Below are 13575 nucleotides of genomic sequence, written 5' to 3'. Positions count from 1 at the left end.
GTCACATAATGTCATTTTGAATCTTTAAACGTTTTTTGTCATTTTCCAGTAATTTTTCATATTTATGGTCATATTTCCCCATGAATTTTCATGTTTATATCTTTTTATTCCATTTTCGCATACCAGCTTTCATCTAGAGAAATAAATTTCATTTTATAGATCTGTATTGAACTTTGATTAAACCAAATTAAAATAATAAGTGAGTTATTCCACCTTTTCAATACAAATCAAATATTGTTTATTAAATAAGGAGAATAATAGAAAAATTATGGAATAGTAAGTGCAACATTAAGTGGATTACAGAAATCAAGGAAGGTATGGATGAACTACAAATTAGAGTGGAAGACCTAAGAAACAAAACCAACAAAATCAAGAAACTCACAGACAAACAAAGCAGACTGCAAATCAGAATCAACAAACAGACAATAGGAAGGGTGATTTCTGATGAAGAAAGAAGGATAAGATCAGAGAGAATGAAGAAGTACTGGGCTGACAGAAAACTGAAAAATTCTTTGTATAAAGTTGGCTAGAGTGGTCCAATGAAGGCCATAAAACGTAAATAATAATAATAATAAATAAACATTTAATGGGACATCCAACTCGTTGGCTGAACGGTCTGCGTACTGGCCTTCGGTTCAGAGGGTCCCGGGTTTGATTCCCGGCCGGGTTGGGGATTTTAACCTTAATTGGTTAATTCCAGTGACCCGGGGGCTGGGTGTTTGTGCTGCCCCAACATCCCTGCAACTCACACACCACACAAAACACTATCCTCTACCACAGTAACACGCAGTTACCTACAAATGGCAGATGCCGCCCACCCACATCGGAGGGTCTGCCTTACAAGGGCTGCACTTGGCTAGAAATAGCCGCACGAAATTATTATTATTTAATGAGACTAGTTTCGACCTATCTAAAGGTCATCTTCAGCCATATCGCACGTATAACAGAGCATTTGAAACGCAGTTGTTTTAAAGATGGTCTTATGAAAAATTGTTTTTAGAATTTCCTGAAAACACTTTTGTTTTAAGAAATTAGTTCACTCAGCTGTAGAGAAGAAGAAGTCTTTAAATATTCTTCATATATTCCTACAGCTCAGTGTATTCACCATGTGAGGGTGCAGATGAGGATGAAGTTGACAAGTTTTATGAAGCATTGAGTGACATCGTGGTCAGGGTCAACAGCAAGGATCGAATAGTGCTAATGGGCGATTTCAATGCGAGAGTTAGGAATATAACTAAAGGATACGAAAGGGTGATTGGTAAATGTGGGGAAGATATGGAAGCTAATGGGAATGGGAAGCGTTTGCTGGACTTCTGTGCTAGTATGGGTTTAGCAGTTACGAACACATTCTTCAAGCATAAGGCTATTCACCGCTATACATGGGAGGCTAGGGGTACCAGATCCATGATAAACTATATCTTAACCGACTTTGAATTCAGGAAATCTGTTAGGAATGTACAAGTTTTCTGGGGATTTTTCGATGATACAGACCACTATCTGATCTGTAGTGAACTAAGTATCTCTAGGCCTAGGGTAGAGAAAGTGAAATCTGTCTGCAAACGAATAAGGGTAGAAAATCTCCAGGCCGAGGAAATTAGACAGAAGTACATGGATATGATTAGTGAGAAATTTCGAACAGTGGACAGTAAGCAGGTTCAGGATATAGAAAGTGGATGGGTGGCATACAGGGATGCTGTAGTAGAAACAGCAAGGAAATGCCTAGGAACAACTGTGTGTACAGATGGGAAAAGGCAAACATCTTGGTGGAATGATGAAGTGAGAGCAGCTTGTAAACGTAAAAAGAAGGCTTATCAGAAATGGCTCCAAACAAGGGCCGAGGCAGGCAGGGATTTGTATGTAGATGAAAGAAACAGAGCAAAACAAATAGTTGCTGAATCCAAAAAGAAGTCGTGAGAAGATTTTGGTAATAACCTGGAAAGGCTATGTCAAGCAGCAGGGAAACCTTTCTGGATAGTAATAAAGAATCTTAGGAAGGGAGGGAGGGAAAAAGGAAATGAACAGTGTTTTGAGTAATTTAGGTGAACTCATAATAGATCCTGGGGAATCACTGGAGAGGTGGAGGGAATATTTTGAACATCTTCTCAATGTAAAAGGAAATCATCCTGGTGGTGTTGTGAACAGCCAAGCTCATGGGGAGGAGGAAAATGATGTTGATGAAATTATGCTTGAGGAAGTGGAAAGGATGGTATATAAACTCCATTATCATAAAGCAGCAGGAATAGATGAAATTAGACCTGAAATGGTGAAGTATAGTGGGAAGGCAGGGATGAAATTGCTTCATAGAGTAATAAAATTAACATGGAATGTTGGTAAGGTACCTTCAGATTGGACAAAACAGTAATTGCACTTATCTATAAGCAAGGGAACGGGAAGGATTGCAACAATTATCGAGGTATCTCATTGATTAGTATACCAGCCAAAGTATTCATTGGCATCTTGGAAGGGAGGGTGCGATCAGTCGTTGAGAGGAAGTTGGATGAAAACCAGTGTGGTTTCAGACCACAGAGAGGCTGTCAGGATCAGATTTTCAGTATGCGCCAGGTAACTAAAAAATGCTACGAGAGGAATAGGCAGTTATGTTTATGTTTCGTAGATCTAGAGAAATAATATGACAGGGTACCAAGGAAAAAGATGTTCGCTATACTGGGGGACTATGGAATTAAAGGTAGATTATTAACATCAATCAAAGGCATTTATGTTGACAATTGGGCTTCAGTGAGAATTGATGGTAGAATGAGTTCTTGCTTCAGGTTACGTACAGGGGTTAGACAAGGCTGCAATCTTTCACCTTTGCTATTCGTAGTTTACATGGATCATCTGCTGAGAGGTATAAAATGGCAGGGAGGGATTCAGTTAGGTGGAAATGTAGTAAGCAGTCTGGCCTATGCTGATGACTTGGTCTTAATGGCAGATTGTGCTGCAAGCCTGCGGTCTAATATCTTGGAACTTGAAAAGAGGTACAATGAGTATGGTACGAAAATTAGCCTCTCAAGGACTAAATTGATGTCAGTAGGTAAGAAATTCAACAGAATTGAATGTCAGATTGGTGATACAAAACTAGAACAGGTCGATAATTTCAAGTAGTGAGGTTGTGTGTTCTCCCAGGATGGTAATATAGTAAGTGAGATTGAATCAAGGTGTAGTAAAGCTAATGCAGTGAGCTCGCAGTATCGATCAACAGTATTCTGTAAGAAGGAAGTCAGCTCCCAGACGAAGCTATCTTTATATCGGTCTATTTTCAGACCAACTTTGCTTTATGGGAGCAAAAGCTGGGTGGACTCAGGATATCTTATTCACAAGTTAGAAGTAACAGACATGAAAGTAGCAAGAATGATTGCTGGTACAAACAGGTGAGAACAATGGCAGGAGGGTACTTGGAATGAGGAGATAAAGGCTAATTTAGGAATGAACTCGATGGATGAAGCTGTAGGCATAAACCGGCTTCGGTGGTGAGGTCATGTGAGGCGAATGGAGGCGGATAGGTTACCTAGGAGAATAATGGACTCTGTTATGGAGGGTAAGAGAGAGGTAGACCAAAACGAAGATGGTTAGACTCGGTTTCTAACAAATTTAAGGATAAGAGATACAGAACTAAATGAGGCGACAACATTAGGTGCAAATCGAGGATTATGGCGACGTTTAATAAATTCACAGAGGCTTGCAGACTGAACGCTGAAAGGCATAACAGTCTATAATGATAAGGTATGTATGTATTTCATACTGTGCAGAGTTGACAGTTACCTCTGGATTGAGTAATTAAATAAATTCTAAATATAACAATAAAATTAATATTATTACTCATTTATTATGTTCAAATTTTCTAGATTTTAAAAGTATATTTTCATTATCATGTTAATTTAACAACAGTAAGATTTTGAAGATTTCGAAAATGTGATCAAAAACTGTTAAGTCATATTTATTGTCATATTTTAATACATTTTCAGGTCATAAATGCTTGCATATTTATAATATTTTTATGTTGTAAACATCCAGGCCCTAGTTATATGGGTACTTAGGGGTTGTAATAAGGATGAAAAGCGGGCACATAAATCACTGGTAAGATCTCACTTAGAGAATGGTTCCAGAGTATGCAGGGTTCATTAAAATTGGAATAAGGATGTATTTTTCCTGAATTAAACAGAGATAATTTGTTATGTAACCCTCACCAGGAATACTTGATACAAGAACTGGAAATGATTCAAAAGAAACCAATATGGTTAGTTGTGTACGATTTCCAACAAAAGAGCAATGTTATGAAAAGTTTGCGAGCTTTATGTTGGGAGTAGACAAGCTGCTCAACTAGTGGTATGTTCCCAACGGAGAGATGGCGTGGAATGACATTTGTAGACAAATAAGCTTGAATATTCCTAAAAGTAGGAGAGATCAGAATATGAAGATAAAGTTATTATTGAAGAGGACAAACTGGGGAAAATGTTAATTTATAGAAAGTGGAATTAGGGATTGGAATAATTTACCAACGGAGATTTTGGATAAATTTCCAACTTCTTTGAAATCATTTAAGAAATGACTAGGTAAACAACTGATAGGACATTCATCTGCTGGCCAACAAACAGCCCAAAAAATGATCAGTCGTAAGAGAGAGAGAGAGAGAGAGAGAGAGAGAGAGAGAGACACACACACACTCACACACACACACCCACCCCCTATTCTATTGCTGTTATATTTTGATCTCTGGTCATGAAAGCCTTAATTGGCAAGGATATAATTTTCTTCATGGTCTGTTTTATTTCCATCTCTGTGTCTTCACAATCTGTATGTTTGTGTATCTTATAACCTTTCAATGGTCTCTAGGTCGATAATGAAGGAACCATTGAAAATTATGATAAGAATAGATCAACAGAAACTGTGCAGAAGTACACGTCCAGCAGGAATACATCCAACTACGTACATAAACCGAGATAACTCGCTCATTTAAGAGGAAATTTAATGGAATAAAATCAGGGGAATTTCATAAGCTCAGAACCCCGTGGTATTCAGATGATTGGTTTTAAGAAAACATGAATTGGGACACGAATAGAGACCAGCAAATAAAAGATCACATCAACAGCTGTGAAGAAGTTAAATCTCATATGTAACATTCAGGTCCAGAATGTCACGTGGCGGAGGCCATGGAACAGTTTGGAATAGTGCAAGTTTAATCATCAAGAAGGTGTGTGTGCATTAAGAAGATGAATGAATGGCAGAGTGTGTTCCTTTGTGTATTTCCTTGAATGAAGAAAGCGACTGTGTTAGACAAAATGTTCCTCAAATGTCAAAAACAGATGAAAGGGAGATTACAGCATAGTAGTTTTAGTAGGAATCATGAAATGCGAACTGACGTATTATTGTAGTATTATAAAAATAAGATTTTGTTTTTATGACAATGAATGGAAAAAACATTGAAGAAGGTTGACTAAAGAACAGCTCTGGTACATGTTGAGAAGTAATTGATGAGATTATAAGGAATTTAAAGATAATGTAAGGTTTTAAGAGCTCGATAACATATTGAACAACGTTAATATACGAAAGGCGAGTGTCGTAAACAATATTGAGATAATTCAAAATCTATTTGCACTGTATTAATATCATTTGTACAAGGAAGGACGATGAACCTGGTTATCATTATAATGAATCCAATCAAGGCAGAAATATGGGCCTAAGTCAAGATTAATGTCTTGATGGGTCCGAGTTCAGGTGGAATTACTGTAATGATATGGAAATGAATGTCCATGGCTACTGCAACCAAGGGGATGGGATGAAAACCAGAGTCGTCAATGATAAGTACCCAGGCATTGTCTTCCTTTACTCTATCTGTAGAGAGCTTATAGTAGTATAGATTTGTTACCATGTGATTCAGGTGACCTAATGAGTATACAGCTTGAGTAACCTAATGTGACTGTCATTGTGTATCTGTCAGAGTGATAACTCGATCATTGGTAAGAGTAGCAATTCGGTTTGCCGAGAATGTCAGGTGATGAAGGCATACAAGTGAGGTAATATTTTTATGGAATTTCCTAATACTGTCTGAATGTTTGTAAGAGTCTGTTTGTAAATAAGGTAATACTGAGTGCTGCGTATGTAATTCTAGTGAGTGATAATATATAATTAATATGTCAGTGTCGAGATCTTCTATAGAATGATTTGTGTCGCATAATAATTTAGTGAAGTGCGAGTATGCTGTCAATTATGAGATGATTTTATACACAAATAATTGAGGTTCTTCGGATACATGCGCTTGTGTATTTAGAATGATGATGTAGGTATGGTGCACATTTTGATGTAAGATATGGTAAATGATAGGATCGTTGAGAATATTATGGTAATGTAATGTGATTATTATGATAATGTGGTTTATTGAGATTGATACTACGGCAATGTAGTAAGTCCTCGAGAATGTCAATGAACCTAGATTGGTAATGGATTAAATGAGATGTTCATCATGCAATGTTTTAAAGATTTTCGGATAGGCGAGCAATATGATGTGATGACAGTGTTTCAAAAGGTATCCTGGAGATATTAAATGTCGAGCATGTGGAAATCATTGAAATATGAATTTATGGTATGGCAAGAAGGTAAGACGAGTATATTAACAGATGAATCTGAGAGGATCTTCGATAAATGACATCAATAAACAGTGAGATGTGTTGTTTAAGAGGTTAATGTCTCCTGTTGCAATACATTAGCATTCAGAGTAGTCGCTTGTAGTAGTTGATTTTGGGCAGTAGTGTTACTTACAGGTAATTTTTGGAGGACAGCAGACGCAGTGAGGACATCCCATTATTACTATTTACACTGAGTATGTCAGTAGTTAGAGGTGGTTTATTTTAGGTATGGTGAAGCAGAAAGTTCCAGATGAGTGCTGTCATCACCATGATTGATTTATTTATTGAAATTATTTGGTCACTTTGGCTGATTTCCAGATGATTACATTTCCATGCAACGTTAGGAAGATTGGATCATTGGGATACTCAAATTGTATGTTAGATAGATAGTTTGACGATCAAAACAGATATAATGTGGGAAGGCAGACTGTGGGCTGATATGTGACACAGATGAATGAACAAAGTGAATGATTACAAATTAATTATCTTATGATTGGCAGATTTTCAGAGAACTGTTAATAATTCATAATTCATCATTTCGTGGACAAGAATTTCAGAAATGTTGTGATGAATTTATTTATGAATTTTATGAATTTAACGTCAGATAAATGTTCATAATATGTTAATGGAAACCAACAAAGATTAATCAATGTGATTTTTTTTAATTCTCCATCATGTTGTCTAGTCAAATGGTTATTATTATTATTATTCTATTTCCATGAACAGTTAATCAAAGTGAAATATCCTTCCAAAATTATATTGCAATCTTCTCATTTCATAAATTATTATTTAATAGCCTTATGTAGTTAGGTAGGACGTAGAATTTACTCTGTGTACATGAGCCTGATGTTGGAAAAGGGATATAATCAGTACTCGCCGAATGACCATGCCCGTGAGTGGAATTTATTGCAAACCGTTGAAACTAGTCAAGGTTTAATTGAAAACAAAACAAATCACTTCGAACCACCCACATCCACGGATGGTTGTAATATATTACTTAATTTTTTATTTAACTTTCTATTATATCATCTGTAACTGGGACATCATCATCATCATCATCATCAATGTCCCATTCCTTTCTGTCCTTCCACTTTTCCTGCTCCATTACTTCCAATACATCCAATCCAGCTTCTCTGTTATCCTTCTAAATCTGATCTATTCACATTCTTCTCAGTTTTTCAACTGGTCTCTTTTCCTTAACTACTCTTTCCAATTCCCTTCTTACTACCTGTTCCTTTCCCATTCTTTTTACATGTCCAAACCATCTCAGTCTTGTTTTCTGTATCTTCTGTACTGACAGTTCTATATTTAGCTCTTTTCTGATTTTAATATCTCTTCTTGTCATTTTAACTGATGTTCTTAAAAATTTCATTTCTACTACTTGGATCTTACTATCTTGTCTCTTATTAGTTACCAGCATTTCTAGTCCTATGTGACAAGTGAATGAAATACTGTTTATATAATGTTAATTTCGTTATCTTGGGTACTTTGTCATCCCGATGGTAAAATGTACCTTTACTTAGTCTGTCATTAATTTCAGGGTTGATTTCATTACTTCCATTAATAATGCTACACAGATATGTAAACTGTTCTACATTCTCTAACCATTCTCCGTCTATGTTCACTTGGCTTCTCTTTTCCACAGTGCATGATTACAGTTTTCATGTTACTAATTACCATTTTTGTTCCAAATGTCCAGTCTCCTTTGTGATTCTTTTCTCCCTTTCCCCAAATCAATCATCTGAAAATACCAAAATACCAAAGCATTCACCTCATCACTACTGATACCCTCTTTTACATGTTTTATAATTTTATCCATCAATACAGGGTTCTTACAAATGATTTGAGTGATTCCAAAGCTCGACAATAACTTTATTATTTGATATATTGTCACAAGGCTTTACGCGCACATAAAAAAACTCAAAAAGATTTTTGACATTTACAAATGTTCGATATGTGCCCCTTTAGTCATTCTGCAGACATCAAGCCTATAATCAAGTTCGCCCCACACTCAGCACAACATGTCCCTATCAATGGATTCTAAAGCATGGTTGATGCAAGCTCGCAGTTCTGGTAGGTTTGTTGGGAGAGGAGTTATAAACACTGAGTCTTTCATGTAACCCCACACAAAGAAATCACATGGAGTTAGGCCAGGAGAGCATGGAGGCCATGACATGAAATGCTGATCATCAGCTCCACCATGACCGATTCATTGGTCTGGCAATCTCCTGTTTGAGAATTGACGAACATCACCATGGAAGTGGGGTGGAGCACTATCCTGTTGGAAGATGAGGTCTGCGCTGTCCTCCAGTTGCGGCATGAGCCAATTTTACAGCATGTCCAGACACACATGTCCTGTAATGGATTTTTTGCAGAAGAAAAATGGGCCGTACACTTTAAACTGTGAGACTGCACAAAACACATTAACTTCTGGTGAATTTTTAATGTGCAGCACGATAGCGTGAGAATTCTCTTTTCCTCAGATTTGCACATCATGTCTGTTCACTGTACCATTAACAAAAAGTGTTGCTTCATTACTGAAGACAAGTTTTGTACTAAACTCATCCTCTTCCATACACTGTTGCAACCACACCGAAGATTCAAGGCATTTGACTTTGTCATCGGGAGTCAGGGCTTGTAGCAATTGTAAGCGGTAAGGCTTCTGCTTTAGTCATTTCTGTAAGATTTTCCAAAGGTTTGGCTGTGGTACATTCAGCTCTCTGTTTGCTCTCTGCGTCGACTTCTGTGGGCTATGCGTGAAACTTGCCCGCACGCAATCAACTGTTTCTTCAGTCACTGCAGGCTGACCCATTGATTACCACTTACAGAGGCATACTTAAGCTTTAAACGGCACATACCATGGCCAAATGGAGTTAGCAGTAGGTGAATCTTTGTGGTACTTTGTCCTGAAGTGTCGCTGCACTGTTATGACAGACTGATGTAAGTGCATTTCAAGCACAACAAATGCTTTTTTGGCTCCTGTCACCATCTTTTCTCACTGCTGCTGAGCTCTCGTGGCAGAAATCTGAAGTGCGACTTCAGCAGACCAAAACTTTTTGAGTTTTTCTACATGATTGTTGAGTTTTGTGACCATATGACAATTCAAGGAGCTACAATGAATTCATGAAATCGCTTCAAACATTTGTAATAACCCTGTATAATAATCAATAATGGTGACAGTGCACTTCCTTGCTTGAGACTTTTTTGTATAAAATGCTTCAGAGTCACCACTCCCTACTTGTACCCTGCTTTTACTCTCATGATACAACATTTTTAATTAATGGTTTTGGTACATTCCTTTTCAGTAGGCATTCTTATACATGTTTCCTCTTAACTGTATCATAAGTTTTTTCCAAATCCAAAAATACAAAGATGATTTCCTTGTCCCTTTCCTGATGTTTTTCCATTATCGTTCACACTGTAAATATCAAGTCTATTGTTGATCTATTCAGTCTAAAGCTATATTATTCTTCCTCTAACTGTGTTTATCACCCAGTAGGTGATAAATAAGTCTGCCTCTGTGGTGTAGTGGTTAGTGTGATTAGCTGCCATCCCCCGGAGGCCCGGGTTTGATTCCCTGCTCTGCCTCGAAATTTGAAAAGTGGTACGAGGGCTGGAACGGGGTCCACTCAGCCTCGGGAGGTCAACTGAGTGTGTTCAATTCCCACCTCAGCCGTCCTGGAAGTGGTTTTCCGTGGTTTCCCACTTCTCCTCCAGGCAAATGCTGGGATGGTACCTAACTTAAGGCCACGGTTGCTTCCTTCTCTCTACCTTGCCTATCCTTTCCAATCTTCCCATCCCCCACCAAGGCCCCTGCTCAGCATAGCAGGCGAGGCCGCCTGGGCGAGGTACTGGTCATTCTCCCCAGTTGTATCCCCTGACCCAATGTTTCACACTCCAGGACACTGCCCTTGAGGCGGTAGAGGTGGAATCCCTCGCTGAGTCTGAGGGAAAACCCAACCCTGGAGGGTAAGCAGATTAAGAAAGAAGGAAAGAAAGGTGATAAACAAATGTATTCTATACATCAGCATTCAGAATCAGCAAGCAGACAGAATAAGAACCAGTGTTACAAAACAAGAGTTCAAATTTGTTCTCATGTTTGGTAGTTTATTGCCTGCAAATGGCTCTACAACGTCTCTTCTTTTATTAGTAACAACACTGTTGTATGTACACCAGGAAACAGAATCAGTGTTTCTAGCATATGTGAACATTGGAGTGGTACCCAGCCTAGCTCACAGTACAAAGACTTGTGCCTATACTATGAAGAATAGCGTCATTTTTTATAGACTGATCGAACGGGTAGTCCCCACGATAGTTGAGAGTGCATCAGAACCACTGAGAGTGAATGTAATGGTGATTTTGGTGAATAATTGTGATGATGTTTATTTAATGCATACTGTACCCCAAGGGAAGACAGTGATTGTGAAGTATTACTGCTCAAACACCTGCAACCAGCATTGCACAAGAAACGACAACACTTTCTATAAATGCCTTCCATTGTACAACATGAATTATACGAATAGGCTTTTTCCTAGCCCATCAAAAATCCATCTTCCTCTGCTGCGTTCAAACCTGTGGTCTTGGGATCAGGAGGGCGACACTCTAGACTGATCCACAGAGGGAGCTATGATCATGATGATGATGGTAATATGAAATAACAAAGACTGACTTACCGTGGCAGTGTCACACAGAGTCTCGATGATGTTGACTTCCTTTGAAACAGGTATACGTCTAGTTAGCAACTCTTCCTTCCAATGTGTCTGTAATTGGATACGAAAGTCCTGATTGAAAGGTCCTGAGTAAGACAGGAAACCTGTGAGCAACAACACGTCCCCAACAAGACGTTCAATTTCGCTCTTGAACTGTGCAGACTGTTCGGTCCAGCGCTTTTTCTCACCAGCCAGTCCATTAATAAGCGCAGTGGCAGCATCCATTTTCCTCTGACATGCAGCAGCGTCATCCAGAACAGCCTGTCACAAGAGGTCAAAATATGTGAAATACACTTAAAAAATTTCATTTTTGGCTTTTTAGTTTCATCTCATAAATCACACCTTCTTTTGTCTCTTTACCAATTATAATTCAAATATAATTTTAAGCAGTCTTCATGAAAATATCATGCTTAGAATATGCTTTTTACAGTATAGCAATGAAATTTGTTAGAATTTGCAGACAACTCAACACAAACAAAATGAAATGATATATGGCTTTTTTTCAAGTTGCTTTACGTCGCACCGACACAGATAGGTGTTAGGGCGATGATGGGACTGGAAGGGCCTAGGAGTGGGAAGGAAGTGGCTGTGGTCTTAATTAAGGTACACCCCCAGCATTTGCCTGATGTGAAAATGGGAAACCACGCAAAACCATCTTCAGGGCTGTCGACAGTGGGGTTCAAACCCACTATCTACAGAATATCCAAATAAAAGAAGGTAGGTCAAATGACAATTTCGTGTAACCAGAAAATGCCTCATATAGACGTGGATGTCCGTAGTAAACAATGTTGTCATTTCATTCTCAAGATGTAACATATCATACAACATTGTTTACTACGGACATCCCCGTCTACATGAGGCATTTTCTGGTTACACGAAATTGTAATTAGACCTACCTTCTTTCATGTGGATAATTTTAGCAGCGTTTTCGACAAGTTCTTCTATGTTTTTTAGTGCTTCTCGACATATTATGATTTTTATCCAACATTCCAAGATGTCTTATGGCCGGTTTCTGGTCCACCACAGTTACCTGTGAGTTACCTAAATGCACTTGTTACTTTAACTGCGCTGTTAACTTTAATGAGTTTCCGGAAACTTAAATCAAGATTTATAAGCCCTGGTAATAAACAGTACAGTTACCATCATGTTTAGTATCTCTCGTCCTCCAATAGATGTCTCTACGCAAATGTTTTAGGGTTATTTTGGTAATATCTAGTTACTTTTACTAGCAGAAGTTTTCTATAATGAAAATTGGTTGGCAAACATGTACATAGACATCTCAATCGCAATGCAATTATAAGAAGTCGGTGAATGATAGCTATTTGGTGCGACACAATACGGAAATGTCGGATAATTCTAAACGTGCGAAAAATTTCAGTCCTTTCGAGAGGAACTTGTTAATAGACCTCGTTCTTCAAAGAAAAGAAGTGATTGAGAATAAGAAGACTGATGGGGCAACAGTAGCTCAGAAAAAAAGTTCTTGGGAGGACTTAAGTTAAGTCTTCAACGCATCCAGCCAGACAGGAGGACGGACTGCAAAACAGTTAAAAGAACTGTATTTCATTATGAAGAGGAAAGCAAGAAAGCACAATAATGAAGACAGGGTAAGTACTGATATATCATCTTACTGGTGACGTGAGGTCTCTGAGACTTGTGACAAAAATAGAGTTCAATGAGAAACATTCGGCATCTTATACAAGTACTACTATTATTTTATCGGATTCAGCATGTAATAATCTCTCATAATATGAATATATGTAGTACCTAATAATGCAAAAATTACATATATATTTCCTTCTTTGTTACTCACAGTACATAGACATCCTCGTAAATTTCACCTTGATTGTTGTCGTCACTAAAAATGTTCTTCAAATTACCAAACAGATCACTTTTCACTGATCCAAAACAAAAGGAGCATAAACAAATATAATTCTATGAATGGAAACGTTTAGCACACTTTGGAACCTATCATTCCGGCACTGATGATGTGACACTCATTCGTCCTTGATGTAACTGGTGCAAATTTTTTTAGTACACTGCGAACAAACTGGCTACTCGCACTTTTCTTTTATATGTAATTTTACTAGATAAGCTCCCAAACCCTTCAAGAAACCCACTTTATCCTGTCTTTCAGGCTGTAATTTGAACAACATGAAAGCCTTACAAACTGCAATCTACAATAGCCAAAAGAAATTAGCCTTATCACTACATTGTTCATAGTAGTTCCCTAATATACTCCCCGA

At 37.9% G+C, this 13575-nt stretch overlaps 1 protein-coding gene across 1 annotated transcript in view; it reads right to left on the bottom strand.

The window, feature by feature from the left end:
- The window catches only part of LOC136877673 (dynein axonemal heavy chain 8), a 353345-nt gene that overhangs the window by 124066 nt on the left and 215704 nt on the right, over positions 1 to 13575 (bottom strand). The window contains exon 20 of the mRNA XM_068228699.1: positions 11297 to 11593. Coding sequence (XP_068084800.1) covers positions 11297 to 11593 — 297 coding nt within the window. The remainder of the gene's footprint in view (positions 1 to 11296; positions 11594 to 13575) is intronic.

This window comes from Anabrus simplex, chromosome 7 (assembly GCF_040414725.1).
Source record: "Anabrus simplex isolate iqAnaSimp1 chromosome 7, ASM4041472v1, whole genome shotgun sequence".
Lineage (NCBI taxonomy): Eukaryota > Metazoa > Arthropoda > Insecta > Orthoptera > Tettigoniidae > Anabrus > Anabrus simplex.
This window is presented reverse-complemented; position numbering and strand designations above follow the sequence as displayed.